This window comes from Hemicordylus capensis, chromosome 2, assembly GCF_027244095.1.
Source record: "Hemicordylus capensis ecotype Gifberg chromosome 2, rHemCap1.1.pri, whole genome shotgun sequence".
Lineage (NCBI taxonomy): Eukaryota > Metazoa > Chordata > Lepidosauria > Squamata > Cordylidae > Hemicordylus > Hemicordylus capensis.
The window spans coordinates 92,391,241-92,410,009 of NC_069658.1; the positions used below are offsets into that span (position 1 = coordinate 92,391,241).

Below are 18,769 nucleotides of genomic sequence, written 5' to 3' on the forward strand. Positions count from 1 at the left end.
CCAATGGAACGTAGGTGGACCAGATATTGTATCATATGTTCCACTTGTGCCAGCCAAGTACAAACCAGCCCACCCACTTCCTGAACAATTTGAATGCCCTAATCTTCCTGTTGTACATGACTCTACTACTTGGAGCAAGCAACGCCCACACAGCTCTTTGGGCTTCTATTTGCCAAGGCTCCACAACCAAAGTGGCATCCTGTATGGGTCCTGCCTTGCCTCAGGGGCCAGCATCCAAAAACGCTCCTCCTGTGAACGGGAGAGTGCATCCGCTATACCGTTCTGCAACCCGGGCACATGTCTAGCTACAAAAAGTATGTATTGTCGCAGGGACTGCAAAACAAAGGAACCAACTACGACCATAACCTGGAGAGACTTGGATGTTTGTGAGTTGATGACCTGAACGGTGGCCTGGTTATCACACCAAAACCTTACTATGGAATTGGTGAAGGAAGAGATCCATATATGGACTGTCACCACAATGGGAAAGAACTCTAAGAATGTGAGGTCCTGAGTGAGGCCCCGCTCTACCCATGCAGCAGGCCACTGTTCAGTGCACCAACGGCCCCTAAAATAAACCCCAAAACTGAGGCCTCCAGCCGCGTCATAGTGAACTTGCATTTCTGCTTCTAGGAGGCACTCAGAACACCAGAAGGAGACCCCATCCAATTTGTCGAGAAAACCCTCCCAAACCCAGAGGTCTTCCCTCAACTGGGCAGAAAACCTAAGCTTATGGTGAGGGGCCCAAAGTCCTATGGTGGCATCACAAAGGCACCACAAGCCCTGCCTGGCACAATTTCTCTACAGGCAAAGTTAAAGTGTCCCAACAATCCCTGGAGCTGTGTAAAGGTAACCTTTGATACAGACAGGCAGTCCTTAATCCGCACCAGCAGCACCTGAAGCTCATCAGCTGGCAATCTGGCACATCCTGCAACAGAATCTAACTCAGTACCTAGAAAAGTCATTTGAGCTGTTGGCCCCTCAGTCTTATCCTTCACTAATGGCACCCCAAACTCACCACACCATTCCATGAAGGAGTTCAGCAGAAGGGCGCATTGCCCTGAGGACACTGGCCCAACCATCTAAACATCATCTAAAACGTGTTCAGGCCCATTTGGTTACACAAGGCCCATTCCAGCCAGGTGCTAAATGCTTCAAAGGCTGTTCAAGAAACAGAACAAACCATGGGCAAGGCGTGGTCTACATAATAACTACCCTGGAAATAAATAAATAATAAATAAATAAACCCCCTGTAGCTCAAAATCTGCAGGATGCACAGGCAGGAGGTGAAAAGCTGACTCAATGTCACATTTTGCCAAGAGTGTGCCAGCCTCGCAGCTCCACACAATGTGCACAGCCTAATCACTTCATATGTAATACACTAAGCAAAGCTCTGGTGGGATTCCATCATTGATGGATGAACCCTTGGGAAAAGACAGGTGGTGGAACCTAAACTCCCAAGGAGCCTTTTTAGGAACCACCCCATTGGCAAGACCCGCAGGTTAGTCAAGGGAGGTGTAGGAAAGGGGCCCAACACCCTCCCCAAATTGACTTCCTTATTGAATTTCCTGAGGACAACCTCCTCCATGCCCTGTACAGACGGTACAGACTTCAGGTTCCTGGCAAAATAAGACATCCTGGGCAATGTACAGGGGATATGGAAACCAAAAGTAAAACCTGTTAACAAATTAACTCTTGACTCTGCAACGGGTATCCTATCAATAGTTGCTGAAGAACATGAATGTTAAACTTGAACTTGAAGGACTAGGCATACAATCAGGTACAGTTCTAGGGATACATAGGGACACCTCAAATACATAGTTTGCAATGATGTCATCCACCCCAATCCAAGATGGCAGACATGTAAACATTTGAGGCGCAAGTTGTCTAACTTGTGAACTGCTTAACCGATTTGAACCAAATTTGCTACGGCTCTAGGCACACATAGGGATGCCCAGACGGTGTGGTTTGTGATTATATCATCCACTCCAATTCAAGATGGCTGCCGTGTAAACATCTGAGGCACAAGCAGACCAATTTATGGACTGCCGAACCCATTTGAACAAGATTGGGTACAGCTGCAGTGAGTGACATATGGGGACACCTCATTGGCATAGTTTGTGATGATCTCACCCACCCTGATTGAAGTTGGCAGACACATAAACCTTTGAGGAGCACATGGGATAACTTGTGAACTGCTTAACCGGATTGAACCAAATTTGCTACAGCTTTAAGGACACATAGGGATGCCCTAATGAACCCCACACACAAGTACTGCTATGCTGCCTCATTGTGTCAGGGGTGGGTGTTCCTTGGAGGGATGAGTGAAGTACACCAAGAGGTATACTCCCAGTAGGGTCACCCAAAGTGCGAAGGTAATCCCAGCTGCCCAGCTAAAGCAAGCAGGCACCTATATTGGGCAGAAGCAATAGAGGAATGTGCTGGAGGTGGATGATCATTTCAGTGACAATGACAAAGGCATAATTTCATACTGTGTGGGAGAAGGCAACAGTAACCCACTCCTGTATTTTACCAAGAAAACCACATGGATAGACAAAATGGAATGATTGTTGATACAATGCCGGATGATGGCCCCCTCAGGTCGGATGGTACTCAACATGCTACTGAGGAAGATCTCTCAGAGTACCAATGATGTTTATGACGTGGTGAGATTAAAGCCTTTTGGACATCTAGCTGATGATGTTGCTGGGTGGGAAAAGAACATCCGAAGCTCAGAATTTCAATGGGAACGTGGAATGTAAGAAGCATGAATATGGAAAATCTCAACACAGTGAAAGTTGAAATGAATTGACTAGAGATTGACATCTTGGGCATCAGTTAATTAGAATGGACTGGAATGGGACACTTTCAGTCAGAAAATCATACCGTTTACTACTCAGGACACGAAAACCAAAGGAGGAACGGTGTTGCTTTCATAGTCAGGAAGGATATAGCAATGACAGTACTTGGGTACAATGTGGTCAGTGACCGATGAATATCAATTCAATTTTGTGGACAACCCTTTAACATGACAGTTCTTCAAGTCTATGCCCTAACGACTGATGCAGAAGAAGAGAGTTGATGAGTTTTATGCTCAAGTCCAGTCTGAAATTGACAGAACATGCAAGCAAGATGTGCTGGTGGTGGTTAGAGACTGGAATGCCAAAGTTGGAAAAGGTAAGGAGGAAAACACAGTTGGCCTATATGGCCTAGGAAACAGAAATGAAGCAGGAGAATGAATTATTAGTTTCTGCCAAGCCAATGATATCTTCATTGCTAACACATTCTTCAAACAACCAAAGCGGCGCCTATACACAGGGACATCACCAGATGGAGTACACAGAAATCAAATTGATTACATTATTGGTGCAAGGAGGTGGAAGAGCTCAGTTACAACAGCAAAGACATGGCCGTGGGGCGACTGTGGAACTGATCACAAACTGCTCATGTGCAAGTTCCAAGTCAAGCTAAAGCAGAAAAACAAAGCTATCCAGCTTCCATGATACGATCTTGAGAATGTACCCACCATTTTCAAGAGAACATCAGGAACTGCTTTGAAGTTTTGAAGCTCATTGATACGGAACAGGGGAACTGTGGAATGAAATCAAAGAAGCTGTTAAGGATGAATGCGAAAAGAGACTGCAAAAGACCAAGAAACATAAGAAAGCACAATGGATGTCAGAAGAGAAAGTGGCAATTGCCAAAAAGAGGAAAGAAGCCAAAGTCAAGAAAGATAAAGATCTCATGAAGGAACTTAATAGGGAATTTCAGAACGCGATTAGAAGAGTCAAGGAGCAATATTACAATGACATCTGTAAAGACTTTGAGGATGGAAATAGAAACGGAAAAACAAGGAAAGTTTTCCAAAAGATCTCTGAACTCAGAAGGAGGTTCCAACCTCAAACTGGTATGTTAAGGACAGATAGTAACAGTTTCTGAGAAGATCAAACAGAGATGGAAGGAGTATACTGCAAATCTGCACAGCAGGTACATCAACCTCCAAAATACTCTAGAAGATATTCCCTACTTGAAGGAACCTCTAGTATGGGTATATGACATTAGATCAGCACTCCGGTCATTACCAAGTCGGAAGGCTACAGAAATTGATGGAATAGCTACAGAAACATGGCAGGCAAGAGTCAGTCAAGGCTCTAATCAAACTATGACAGCAAATTTGGAGAACAACACAGTGGCCAACAAATTGGAAGAGGTCATTCTACATACCCATACCAAAGAATGGAGACTTCACAGATTGTGCACACCATCTCACAATAATGCTAATAATGCTAGCAAAATAATGCTCAGGATCATTCAGCCCAAATTAGAGCCCTATGTCAAAAGGGAAATGCCTGATGTTCAAGCTAGTTTCAGAAAAGGCTGAGGAACAAGAGACATTATTGCTGATGCATGCTGGATAATTGAGAAAGCCAAAGAATACCAGAAAGAAGTCAATATGTGCTTTATTGACTACAGAAAAGCCTTTGATTGTGTCGACCATGTCAAGTTGTGGAATATGCTTAGGAAAATGGGAATCCCAGAACATCTCATTTTTCTCAAGAGAAATCTTCACAGAGGACAGGAAGCCACAGGCCATATGGAACATGGTGAAACAGACTGGTTCCAGATCATCAAAGGAGTAAGACAAGGCTTTATTCTTTCTCCTTCTTTATTCAATTTATATGCTGAACATTTACTGAGAGAAGCTGGATTGGAAGAAGATGAGTGTGGTTTTAAAGTTGGAGGAAGAAACATCAATAACCTGCGCTACGCTGATGATACCACTCTGATAGCTGAGAATGCGGATGATCTGCAGGCTCTAATAATGAAAGTCAAGGAGTACAGTGAAAAAATTGGACTACAATTAAATGTCAAGAAGACTAAACTAATGACAACGAGTACAGTAACCAGCCTCAGAATTGACAATGAAGACATTGAAGTGGTGGATTGATTCTGCCTTTTAGGATCGACCATCCTAAGAGGATCCAGCAGTCAAGAAATACACCACAGACTAGCACTTGGTAGGGTTGCAATGAAGGCCTTGGAAAAGATATTTAGTTTCTGTGACGTATGTACACCTACAAAGATTAGAATCGTTCTGACAATGGTTTCTCCCGTAACACTCTATGAATGCAAAAGCTGGACTTTGAAGAAGCAAGATAGAAAAAACATTGGCACTTTTGTACTTTGATGCTGGAGAAGGCCTTTGATGATACCATGGACAGCCAGGAAAACAAACAAATGGATCATAGAACAAATCAATCCAGAATTTTCACTCAAGGCAAAAATGACCAGGATCAAACTATCATATTTCGGACACATTATGCAAAGACCCAGCTCCCTTGGGAAGTCTATAATGCTGGGGAAAGTTGAAGGAAAGAGAAGAAGAGGACAACCAGCAGCAAGGTGGATGGACACCATTACGACAGTAATGAATGTACCACTGAGAGACCTTAAAGGCCAAGTTAAAGACAGATCATCCTGGAGAGAATCTTTCTATGCGGTCACTAAGAGTTGACACTGACTTGACCGCACTTAATCAATCAATCAAAATGATGTAGTGCGTGATGATGTCATTCACTCCAATTTAAGAGGGCGGCCGCGTGAACATCTGTGGCGCAACCAGGATAATTTGTGGACTGCCTAACCTATTTGAACCCAATTGGAAATAGTTGCAGTCAGTGACATACATGTACACCTCAATGGCATAGCTTGTCATGATGTCATCGATGCCGATGCAAGATGGACGCATAAAGATTTGAGGCGCAAGTCGCCAAACTTATGAACCACTTAACCAATATGAACCAAATATGCTGCAGCTGTAGGGACACATAGGGACATCTCAGTGGCGTGGTTTGTGATGATGTCATCCACCCCAATCCAAGATGGTGGATGCATGAACATCTGTGGTTCAAGCAGGCTGATACTGTCTAATACTGTCTAGTGTACTGTCTAATCCATTGGCTCCAAATTAGGTACTGCTGAAGTGAGTGACAAAAAGGGGCACCTCAATGGCATAGTTTGTGATGATGACATCCATGGCGATCCAAGATGGTGGATGCACAATCTTTTGAGGTGCAAGTGCATTAACTTGAGGACTGAATGGAGGGAAACACAGTCAGCCTATATGGCCTAGGAAACGGAAACAAAGCAGGAGAATGAATTATTAGTTTCTGCCAAGCCAATGATCTCTTCATTGCTAACACATTCTTCAAACAACTAAAGCAGCACCTATACACAGGGACATTGCCAGATGAAGTATGCAGAAATCAAATTCATTACGTTATTGGTGCAAGGAGGTGGAAGAGCTCAGTTATAACAGCAAAGACATGGCCGGGGGCCGACTGTGGAGGACTGTCTAACTGATTTGAATCAAATTTGGTACAGTTGTAGTGAGTGACACACAGGGACACCTCTGTGGTGTAGTTTGTAATGATGCTACCCACCCTGATCCAAGATGGCAGATGCATGAATATTTGTGGTGCAAGAGATCTAAGTTGTGGCCTCGATTTGAACCAAATTTAGTCCAGTTGTAGAGACAGTGAAAGGAAAGTAGGCTGATTAGTTCTTACTTGTTATATTTACTTGTTATGTTTATGGCTTACCCCAGTTTTTCCTTTAGCTTTCTTTGGTGGCATACTGTCAAAGTAAAGGGATCTACAACCAACCAAGGTCAGCAGTTAAGGTGCCCTTACACACCCAAAATGCAGCTCAGCATTGTCCTGGTGCTAGCAAAGTCTCACAACCCCTGCCCACAGGTCCAGCATAGCATAGTGGTTAGAGTGTTGGACTAAGACTGGGAAGACCCAAGTACGAATTCCCATACAGCCATGAAACTCAGTGGGTGACTCTGGGCCAGACATGTATCTCTCAGCCTAGCCTACCTCACAGGCTTGTTGTGATGATAAAAATAAGCAAATACACTACTCTAGCTCCTCAGAGGAAGAGCGGGATATACATGTAAAATATAAATAAATAAAAAACCCTAGTGACAATAACTTCTATAAAGCACAGGTCAGCACCCTTAAAGGCAGCCCCTAAAGAGTCACAATAAAAATTAGCAAGGGGTGAGGGGGGATGAATGAAGAAGAGTGAAAGGAGAGAGAAAAGTGGGGACACCCAAGTTTCTGCACCCGTCTGCTCGGTACCCCCTTTGGTGATCCACTGGTATAACAGGAGCTTAATAGCCCCAATAGAGAAAAGGAGGAGTGAGGAGAGCCTATGACCTTCAAGCCCCACCCCCTCGACTCCAAACCACCTCTTTAGCTGATCCTTGAGGTTGCAGAGCTCTAAATCCTCCTCCGCTTCTTGGTTGCGAAGCTGCTGCTGCCAAAGTCCAAATACTGGGCTGAAAATGTTGGAGCAGTGATGGAAAGGGTCCTCCCTCATCACTGCTTAGAAGAGAAATGAGTTTGGGGCAGGGCTGAGATGCGAATGACCAACCAAGTCCTGCCCCCAGACAACCTACCAGACAATGGCTGGACACCTCATGCCTCATGCCTTCAGCAAAGGCCAGGGCAAACAGCCCCCCCCCCAGATGCACTGAGGAGGAGCAGACCATTGCTTGGATTATCTCCTGAACTATTGATAGTATAGGGCCAGGAACATGCCAAGGTAGCCCTCAAACAAAGGCTCCTAGTTATCGCATGCTAAAACAATCTAAGTTATGTTACAAATAAATTCTAACTCGGGAACCAAATATATAACTCCAAACCAGCTAGGTACTTTAACGGTGCCTAAGTATAGAAGAATGTTCTCATGGGTAGAGTTTAATGCTCTCCTGCCAACAGTTCTGGAGGGTAGGTTTAATCGGATTCCTTATGAGGAATGGGTATGCCCATGTGGAAGCGGAGCAGCGGCGTCTATAGCCCATATTTTATTATACTGTTCTTTTTATCCAGATTCTCATATTTTTCTCATAACTCCTTTAAGCTCCTTATAACTAAGAATTTCTCCAGGCCATTCAGATTAGATTCCCCCTCGGCCTGCTTGCTGACTCTGACTCTTGACATTACATATAATGTTGCCAAATTTTGTGTGGTGGCCAATAGAAAGACAAATACCTAATCTAATTGTTATACTTTAGGATGAATTGTTATTAATGTTTAAAGTTTTTAATTTGTCTACTTTTTATTGCTAGTCAGAGACTGAAATAAAACTGAACCAAACCGAACTGAATTGAGTGTGCACATGGACCTGGGCCCCTCGGTCCGTGCCTAATGGTGCGCCTGGATACAGGTTTTGAATGCTACCCGAGGGATGTGTGAATCGATTTGGGTACAAAATGATTTGTACCCAAATCTACTTGTTTGGGGCAATTTGAGGACAAAACCAATCACCCCTGTGCTAGCTGGCCAGATTCGGGTACAAACAAATCGCCCAGATTTTGGACATGGAAAATTTGTAGATTCAGACCTCAATTTTGTGTGATCTCTCTTACAGTCTCCATTTTGTTTCAGGATTTTATGTTGAAAATCCTGCCCTTCCAAGCTTCAGACTGATGGCTTACAGTGTGCAACGATTGGCTGGCAATTCCCCCCCTGATTCCAGATTGGCTCATTTCCATTCAAATCTTGTGTTGCCAGGCCTGACTGACCCACACATTGGCTTGAGGAATTGGCATGACTGACCACACATTGTCTAGGGCTAGGGGAAGGGTCAAAGAAGGGACAAGGGTGGGGGGAGATCAAAGGAGAGATTTTCAAATGTACTTAAAGAGGCAGGCAGCCACTATTCTGCCTTTCTGCCTTGTGGGAGAAAAGCCATAGGAGCTATGCTTTGCCTTGCCTGGCTGCTGCCTGGAGTGGATTCTCTGCTTTTCTTCCTGATTTCCTGATTGAGAAAAAGAGAAGAGCATTTTCTTTCACCCCCTTCCTGCTGCTGAGAGAATCACTGTCTGCACCTGCTGTCTGTGCGAATCCATTTGGGTACAAAACAATTTGTACCCGAATCTACCAGTTTCAGGATATTTGTGGACAAAACAAATCACCCTTGTGCTAGCTGGCCATATTCGTACCCAAAACAAATTGGGTGTGATTTGATTACGGTACAAATTGAATAAAAAAGTTCAATTTGTGCACATCCCTACGCTATCCTACATGAAAACTCCGTAGAAGTAGAAAGCTAGCACAGGAGAAAGCACCTTGATATGCTAGGATTGTATTTACTCTTCTTGTAGAGAGTTTTTCACATGAGGGAGAATGTAAAAATATTTCCCAATTGCAGTCGGAAGTCCATCCTATCATCTCATTACTACCTCATTCTGCTTCTGTTACATCTCATTCTGTGAGGTGGGTCTCATGATCAGTGAGACCTGCTTTGTAAGGGTGAGCGAGGAGAGTGGGCTTAGCCCGCTCTCCCCGCACACGAGCAGGCAGTCTGCTCTGGGCAGCTGAACTGGCCACCAACATGACTGCCAGCTCCATAACGGAGCCGGCGGGTGCTGGGGGGAGCGGGGGACAATTGGCCCCCAGAATCTCTAGCATGCCCTGAGTGAGCGCGCAGGGCATGCTGGAGAGACCCCCGGAGATGGGAGGCAGCTTTTCACCTCCCCTCCAGGGGTCTACTCACAAGTAGCCACACTGCAGCAACTCATGATCAAGAAGCCTGGGTTAGCAGAGGGCTACATAAGTGGGTGACCCGCTTTGACTCAACCAGGCTTGGCTGTGAGCCCGGTGAGTCTCACGATCAGTGAAAAGTGGGCTAAGCACCCTTAGCCCGCTTCCCACTGATCATCAGAATAGCTCCTGTAAGTTATCCCATGTCCACGCAACAGAATTAGGTGGTTGAATCTTGAGGTGTTGGTGAACTGAATCATTTCAGATTTGAAAAAGAGGGTCATGTTTTTGAATTGTGCCCTTCATGTGTTAGCATATTAGGATGAAATGTTTAGCATATGCATCTTCCAGATGTGCTAGTTTACTAGGAGTCAGTTTGGGCTATACATCTCCAACTGTCCCAACCACATGCAAGAAGGACATTTCTACACATGAATGGGTCAGCATGCATGTCCTCCACCCCCCACCCCCAAAAGACCTTCTGATATGCTAGGGAACTGTTTGTTAATTGCTGGGGAGGTGATTATCCAAACAGCCCCTCTGCACAGTACAGAAGTCTGTACTTGTTCAAAAGTACTCTTCCTTACTGATACTACACATTTCAAGGCTGTATTCTGGCAGTCAGAGGCAGAATCTACTTTTTTTTCGGTAGCACTTGCTTTTTCATTGAAGTATCTTGGGCTTTATGAAGCACATTAATTCACCGACATTCAGCATTATGCTCAGAGAATGTGTCTTTTAAAGGCTGTAGCTGGGGTTTATTCCAGGTATAATTATGCAAACTGATAATCTGTAATCAGATACGGAATATTACATTCTTGGAATCTCATGTTTTAAAAGCTTTCTGACGCTCATGATTGAAAATGAAAGATCAGAAATGTGTGTAGGAATTAGTGGAGGGCTTAGGAAGGTGGCAGCTAGTAAGGAGTTAGGTCACTGGTGCCTTCCTACATCTATCTTCATTACTTCTTCAATCGCTACAATTTGCTCTCCTGCTGTCCCTACTGGTAATCTAATTGAATACTGATTTTCCTCTCTTCATTCATATTAGGACTGTTAGATGGAGGGCTGATTTGTTTTGAGGGCACCTCAGAGCTTTGGAGGGGCCCCTGGCTTGATTCCACATTTTGGGGAATGGAATCCCCACTTTGGACTAGATTGAAATATTGAAATGGTTGCTTTGATTTGGGACTGAAGTTTTTCTACTCCCCACCCCCACAACATCTCTTCAGGAAAGGAGCAGGAGACAGACTAGAGGAGGCAGTTCATCTTGTTTCCAGCAGAAAGGGAACAGTGTTGTCAGTGGACTGCGATGTAAAACGACTTCCAGCAGGGTTTCCCCCCTTAATTCCTGAGTCCTGGGAATGGCACGAGTGCTCCTGGGAATTGTTGAGGTGAGTCTCACGATCAGTGAGACTCGCCTCTAGGGGGTTTGCATTACCCGCTCTCCCTGCAGATGAGCAGGGAAGCAGCCCTGGGCAGCCGGATCAGCTGCCCACACAACTGTCGGCTCTGTCACGGGGCTGTGGGGATCGGGGGCCATGTGGCCCCTGGAATTTCCAGGATGCCCCCCGCAAGTGCACGGAGTATCCTGGAGAGACCCCCAGGGCTGGGAGGCTTGTTTCAGCCTTCTGGCAGGGGTCTCCTCATTTGTTGCCATGGTGCAGAGCCATGCTGAGGCAACACACAATCAAATAGATGGGGTTAGCAGAGCACTCACTCCGCTAACCTCGTCTAAGGGGAGAGGGAATTAAGAGGGTTTGCTGCCGGGAGCTGCGCAGCTCCCGTGGCAGCACACAATCAGCAAAAAGTGGGCTAAGCTCCCTTAGCCCACTCTTTGCTGATCATGAGAATCTCCTCATTGTCTTTTCTGGTTCTTCAACAATGGCCACAAGCGGACATCATGAAGTGAAGCAAAGCTTTAGCAGCCAACCCTAATCATCAAAATCCACTTGCCTTTGGACCTGGATTTTTTTTGGTTGTTGTTTGTTGTTTTGTAACTTTGAGAATGAGTTCACACATGCATATGCATCACAGAAGCCCTCTTCAGCTTAAGTCAGGGGTGGGGAACCTTGGCCCTCCAGCTGTTTTTGAACTACAACTCCCACCATCCCCAGCCATATAGGATGGGGATGATGTGGCTGGGGATGATGGGAGCCCCATGTGGCTGGGGATGATGGGAGTCGTAGTTCAAAAACAGCTGGAGGGCCAAGGTTCCCCACCCCTGGCTTAAGTTGTCTAGGGACTAATTTTGAATTTTGAATTGGGAGAACTCTCCCCACATTTAGCGCCTGCCTGTCTTCTACAGGTAAGTGCTTAACACGGGGACATCTGGGGGTTATGACAGGGGAGTGTGTCACATTGGAGTAAGGTGGCTAATTGGTGTGCTCCCATTTGCTTCCCTCACCCATTCATCCTCACAGAGGAGGACTAACATCTGAAGAGGCAACCTTAATGATGTGTACAACTGATAACACAGATGAAGCTTGCATATCCTCCTCCTCCTCTGAATATTTATATACCGCTCTTCAAACAAAGTTCTCAAAGTGGTTTACACAGAAAAATAAACAATACATAAATAAGAGGGCCCCCTGTCCCCAAAGGGCTCACAATCTAAAAAGAAACAAGGAAGATACCAGCAAAAGCCACTGGAGGGATACTGTGCTGGATATGGATGGGCCAGTTGCTCTTGGATACTTCAAACACAATACTTTCAAATAAAATAAAATAACATAAAAATAATATATAATGAATAAAATAACTTTATTTGTTAGCCACCCCATATCAAATTATTCTCTGGGTGGTTCACAACACAGCATTATAATTTTTAAAAAATCAAATAAAAACGAATAACACACAAAATCAGAACACACCAAAAAAATACAAAATACAATACAAAACAATCTGAAACTTTTTTAAAAGCCAGTTTTAAAAATCAGAATTAAAAATAAAAATGTAAAAGGCCTGGGTGGGGGGGAAAGGTCTTTACCTGGCATCTAAAAGAACAAAGTGATGAAGTAATGGATGCAAGTTAATCAAAGTCATTGAGTGCTCTAAATGAGAGTTAATGAAACTGGTTACTTGAGAATCAAACCACTTCAGTTGCATTATAAGGCCCTTGGGATCTTCAACACCACGAAATGGCACATCATTCTGTACCACAGAGGCAATTTGCTGGAGAAGGAAAATGCAGCTCTGCTGTCTGTATAGCTCTAGTGTCACCATACAAGATCTTTAGAGGGTGGCATTGCAGCTGCGCTATGGGATTGAGATGAGTCTTGGAAAGAACATGCCACAAACCATTCTTGAATGATTCTTATGGCGAATATGTGAGGTGGGAAATTCCAAGAATATCCTGCTGAATTTCCAATTATTCTTAGAATGTTCTCTGAATAATGCTCACATGTGGCTTCATTTGCAAATGAAAAGTTAATCTGCACCTTTTTGCCAAGCAATTACCAGCTTAGCACTAGGAATTATTGTCTCTCAGCAAGGGTGGTAGATTCATGCCTTCTTTGAAAAAGACAGTTTGTTTTAAAGTGTTTGTGGAAGAAAGGTTTTTTTTAATTCATCAATTTGATTTTTTGATTAATCTGAGCATAGGATTGGCACAAAGTCATCTGGTTAGCTTAGTAGTTGAGAAGGAGAACTGGACATGGGTTCTTTTCCTGCTGGTCTGATGACAGATCTGGCCATGCTCAGATTTATACCAAGAGATTCGACTTTATTACTCTAAATTTCTATTATTTCCCTGTGGCTCCCCAGCTGTGACTGGACTCCAACACTGACCACCCTATTAGCCATCACAGCAGAGCATGATGGAAGCCACAACTGCAGATCCCAGCTTGAGGACTCAAGCCTGAGGGACTTAAGCCTCACCTTGTGCCCCACCACCTTGTGCCTCACTTCACTGACAAGCATGGAGGAAAGACAAGGCCTGGCGGGAGGCAGAAGGTGAGGTGAGACAGGAGGCAAGGCTGGAGGTGAGTAAGATTGTGCTCAAACCATGGTTCTAAGCATGGTTCGGGCACTTTTAAGGAAATTAGAAAGAGAATTTAAGAAAATGAAGAGCAGGTACTTTCAGCTGGGGCGGCCCATGTCCCCAAAAGGGACATGCCAGGTGAGGTGAGGCTAGGTGAGAGGCGAGGTCAGGCTGGATGCAAAATGAGTTTATGCAAGTCTAGGCTGGAGGCCAGGTAAGGCTAGGTAAGAGTTTAATGGCAAGGTGAGGTGAAAAGCCTGAGGCAAGGCTTGAGGTGATCCTGGAGGTGAGGTGGTAGTCTCTAGGTGAGATGTGGAGGGAGGCTGCAGGAGAAGGCTGGAAGTGAAGTGACGTGGGAGTCTGGAAGTTAGGCTAGGAAGGAGAAAAAGTAGGGCTAGGATAGAGGGAGAGGTAAGGTGAGGCTAGGTTTCAGTCATGGGAGGCTGGAGATGAAATGAAGCAGGAGCCTGGAGGCAAGGCTAGAGGCAAGGCAGAAGGTTTGAGGTGAGGTGAGGCTGGAGGTGAGGCAAGGTGGGAGCCTTAAAGTGAGGCAATATGATAATTAAGGAAAGGCTGGAGCTGAGGCAAGGCTGGTGATGTGGTGAGAGGCTGAAGACAAGTCAAGGCAAGGAGGGAAGCTTGAGGCAAGGTGGAAGGCTGGAGGCTATGCGAGGTGGTATGCTGGAGGAGAGGCAGGAGGTTGGAGGAGAAGTACAAAGTTAAGCAGGAGACTGGAGATGAGGCGAAGTGGGAGGCTGGAGGCAAGGCAGGTTAGACTAGAGGTGGGATCCTGGAAGCAAGATGAGGAGGGAGACTCAAGGGGAGGTGAAATAGAAGGCTTGAAGTGAGGTGAGCAAAGGTGATGTGAGAGGCGTGTGGTGAGGCAAGGTGGGAGGCCCAGGCCATAGCTGGATGCGAGGCTAGGTTGGAGGCTTGAGGCAAAACAAGATCAGGCTGGAGGCAAAGCAAGGCTAGGCTGGAGGCAAGGCAAGGCTGGAGATGAGGCCAGGTGGGAGCCTCGAGGTATGGCTGGATGAGGTGAGCCTGGAAGCAAGGCCAAGCAGGAGCCTCAAGGTGATGCTGGAGGCTAGACTGGAGGAGAGACTGGATTTGAGGTGAGAGGCTGGAAGCAAGGCAAGGTGGGAGCCTCGAGACATGGAGTGGCGGGAAGCTGTAGGAATAGCAAGGTGGGAGCTTGAGACGAGGCTGGAGGCACCTCCAGCTTTTTCTTGCCTCCAGCCTCACCTCGAGCCTCCAGACCTCTGCCTCCTGCTTTGCCTCATCTCCAGTTTAACTGGAGGCTAGGTGAGACTGGAGGGAAAGCAAGTTGAGGCAAGGCGGGATGTTCAAGGTGAAGTTAGGTGCAGCAGAAGGCTCAAGGTGAGGTGATATCCCTTCCCTGCTGACAATAATTCTTCGTGCTAAGTTGGTAATTGCTGGTAATAATCATCTTCCATTCATATATAAAAGAGGACAGATTTAACCATCCACAGAACCATATTTGTGCCCTGAAGCAATAGGATTTTATGAAATTGCATGTTGGCTGTTTTTGAGAACATCCGTGGTTGAGAATTTACTGATGCAGTTTTATTCTTTTAGCAGTTCTTTCCTGCTGTACATACAGAATATTTCTTATTTGTAATTTCTCTGTTATTGTTGTTATTTCCATCTTATTTGTTATTTCTCTGTGTAAACCACCCTGAGCCAATTTTGGAAGGCTGGTATAGAAATTTAATTAATTAATCAATCAATTAATTAAAGAAATGTATTGTAGAATATTATTTTCCAAGTCTAGTTAAGACTGCTTTATTGAAAGACTTTTCCAAGTCTAGTTGAGACTCAGCCATTTGGGGGCGGTGGGCACTTCCCTGGGACTTGTTTGTACATTGTCCGAAGATTGTACACGGTTGTACATTTTCTGGAGATTGCAGTGTCAGGTGGTTTATAAATAAATAAATTTCTTACCTGTATGCAAGTTCTTACCCATATATTATGTATACTTTGGCAGTATGCTAATTTGTATGAATATAATCTCCAAGCAGAAAAAGGAAACAAAGACCTCATGTACAGATACTATGAAAGAGCTAGCACTAATAACTCTCATCATGCTCTTTTACATGTAGATAATTGTTTTCCTATTTCTGTACTCCATAAGATATAATTGTATTGGAAAGGATGCTCAATGAATTAGATTTAATTCTGTTTTTAAAGACAGATGCAATATTGTACACCTTTCTAGCTTCATTGAACACCTCTCTTTGTAGGAGGGAGTTTTCATCATTGATTTTCATTTTCTGCTGATTGCAACTAGAGAGACCACTCTTGACCTTTGCAGTCACTTCAGATCTATTTGTTGCTTTATAAACAGTGATGTTTTACATAACTTCCCTATTTTTACTAAACATCAAACACTAGCAGAGCATAATCAAGGCAACAATTTTCTTCCATTTTTATATGTGTTTTCGTTCAGCCTTCTTTTAGCTAAAACTAGAGCAACTATTGATTCTCAATTTATTTTTTGCAAATATAAACGGAGAAAGAATTCTTGTCCTGTTTAGCAATCAAGCTGGGAAAGGATTTAACATCCTGAAATATTGATTAGAATCTGCTTGCTTATGTGCCATTGATTGTGAACTGCTGTTAAATCCCTTTTTCTGAAACACTGTTGCTTCTTTTGTGTAAAAAGCCTAAGACTTGCATACTAATAATTGTCCAATAATGATTTCATGTCCCATCTACATCTCAAGCATGCACAAAAAAGGCAAAACAAAAAAACCCATTTAGTAGAGTATTTTTAATGGAAGCTTATCTTTTTTTAAAAAAAAAAGTCTCTTGGGATAGCTGTTGATCGAAAGTGTGATAGCACTTTAACACTTAATAATATATATGGCATATGTTCAGCCAGTAGCTGGGTGTTACTGAAGCAAAAGCTGTAATGGCAGGTGTCAATTGTTGTGGTCGTAAATAGTAGCTAGTGAGCGCCTGGCCATTTATCAAGCCTGTCTTCAAAGTTAGGTTAGAACAAGGGGCATAGAAGGAGTTGGAGAACACAGTAAATTACACCATGGTAATCTGATTAAATATTGATCAAATAAAAAGTGCCGTCTCAGTATTGGTACATGTAATAGACCCAAAACAAACACTGTGGGGACGTGATCAGGGAACTACAAGGTCAATTCTGATGCTTGCCAGTGTTATGTTTTAGTTATGCTTTTCAGCAGTCTTTGTTTAAGTGTGTGAGCCTGAAGCATGATGTTTTTCTCTGGCAGATAATTGTGATGATCAACTGGTGTCTGCCTTGCCTCAGTCATCATTCAGCAGTTCATCAGAGCTGTCCAGTAGTCACAGCCCAGGATTTGCAAGGCTAAATCGAAGAGATGGTGAGCACTCCCTCTCTTTTTAATCTCAATTTCTGGATGTTTGCCAAAGAGCATTTCATTACACTGAAAATGTATGAGAACAAATGAATCGTTAGATGTCTTGTATAGAATGTACAATTCGAAGTATGCTTATCAGTATTTTATCATCTATCATGGTTGCGGGATACACCAGTATAGTTTGCTAGGGATCAGACATTTATTATCACACAGTTAGGCCATGTTGTCAGCCACCATGAATAAAAGTAGTGCATTGTTATGTATACATGGTATCAAACAGTACCACTTCTCTCTAATGCTAAGAGTTGGTAAGCCCATGTACTTTAGTGATGTGCCTATGGAAACACCCCATGGTTACTGGGTGGAAATTTGGGCTGGAAAACTCTTTAATGGAAGTGTTTTCCCATTTTTCCAGGGCTCATGCAGCCCTCATGTTTGCATGTTGCACAGAATACTGCTTGAGGAAGGGGAGATTGGTGAAAATTACTCCACCACACACCATGAGACGCACCTCAGAAGCAGAAAAAGATTCACAACATGCGTGCTTCATTTGGCTGCATATGTGCAGCATTAATTGGGATTCAGCCAGCCAAAACTAATTCTAAGAATATTATGCTAACCTTTTCTGAAAAGTACTTTCATCCAGAGACATTGGATTCCAGTAAATGATTGGCTCTCCTTCTTTTTCTCTAGGATATATAGAGTATCACCTGACTGTCAATTCTGAATCATTCTAACCCCAGAAGGAGTTGGGGTTGGTGGGAACCCAATTCTTGCATTCATCAATTCACCCTCCAAATGTCACCCCACCACCACACTGGCTTTTCTACCAGTTAGGGTTGTTTCTTAATCCAGCAGGGGAAAATATGCAAAAATCCCATGAGGAAACATTCATATGGAGAGCAGCAGTTTGGGCAAAACAAATCCCTCCCACCGTCCCACATCATGCATTCCTCAGAAAGTGTTTTTCTGACCTTATTGTTCACAAAATGTACTGACCAGCATATTTGTCAACCCTACAAATTTTGGCAGTAGCACAGCAAGTTGTATGTTCTTAATATTTCTACAATACATAGAAACTATTACTCATCTCAGCAGAGGTGCACCTAGGTAATTTTGGAGCCTAGACCTAAAGACCTTTGGAACACACACACACACACACACACACACACACACACACACACACACACACACACAATAAGCATCATCAAGCTCCATCAGGCAACCACACCACCTAGGACAGACTAAAGAGGATTTGGGGGGCCCCAGGGGCTGTGGAGGCCCTGGACTCCAGCCCCGAAGTCCAGGGCTAGGAGCGCCTCTGCATCTCAGCATAACATACATGAGAATAATATAAATATTGCAATGTCACAGCAGGTGCTCAAAGTCAGGTGCTAATTGAGTTTCCAAAACTGGTAGATAAAATATTGGATTTTTAAAAAAATTGGTCATCACCAACAATTAATTTAAATAAATTTAGTTTCTCAGCTTCATTGGTATGCAAATACAATTAATTATGATGTCTTTGCTTGATTCAAGCTATGAGAAAATTAATCTGGAATGAAAATGATTCAGTCTTATGGCATTGTGTTTTGACAGATTAACAACAAATATATCTCAATCCTACCAAGAGCACAGTTTACCTCTGAATTTCAAATCCAAAGTTACATTTTTTGCCTTTAATCTTTACTTTTTATGGTTAAATTAAATAGAATCAGCATAAAGTGTAATGACAGAAATACAGACGTCTGCATATTAATGTCCTCAGAGATTAGGACTGGCCCACTCATATTTAATGACATTCAATGCTATTTTTTTCTTAATTGCTACAATGATTGAGTCTTCAAATGAGTCTC

The 18,769-nt window shown here is 43.8% G+C and overlaps 1 protein-coding gene across 5 annotated transcripts in view; it reads left to right on the forward strand.

Annotated features, from left to right (window-relative positions):
• CNTNAP4 (contactin associated protein family member 4) overlaps nucleotides 1–18,769 on the forward strand; it is a 420,639-nt gene that overhangs the window by 72,076 nt on the left and 329,794 nt on the right. For 4 of the 5 annotated variants that reach the window (XR_008316516.1, XM_053297596.1, XM_053297597.1 and 1 more), the window contains exon 2: nucleotides 16,806–16,916. The exons of the other annotated variant lie outside the window; for it this stretch is intronic. Coding sequence is in view for 3 of the 4 variants with exons in the window: in XM_053297596.1 (XP_053153571.1) it covers nucleotides 16,806–16,916 (111 nt within the window). In the remaining variant the exon portion in view is untranslated. The remainder of the gene's footprint in view (nucleotides 1–16,805; nucleotides 16,917–18,769) is intronic. 5 annotated transcript variants of the gene reach the window in all.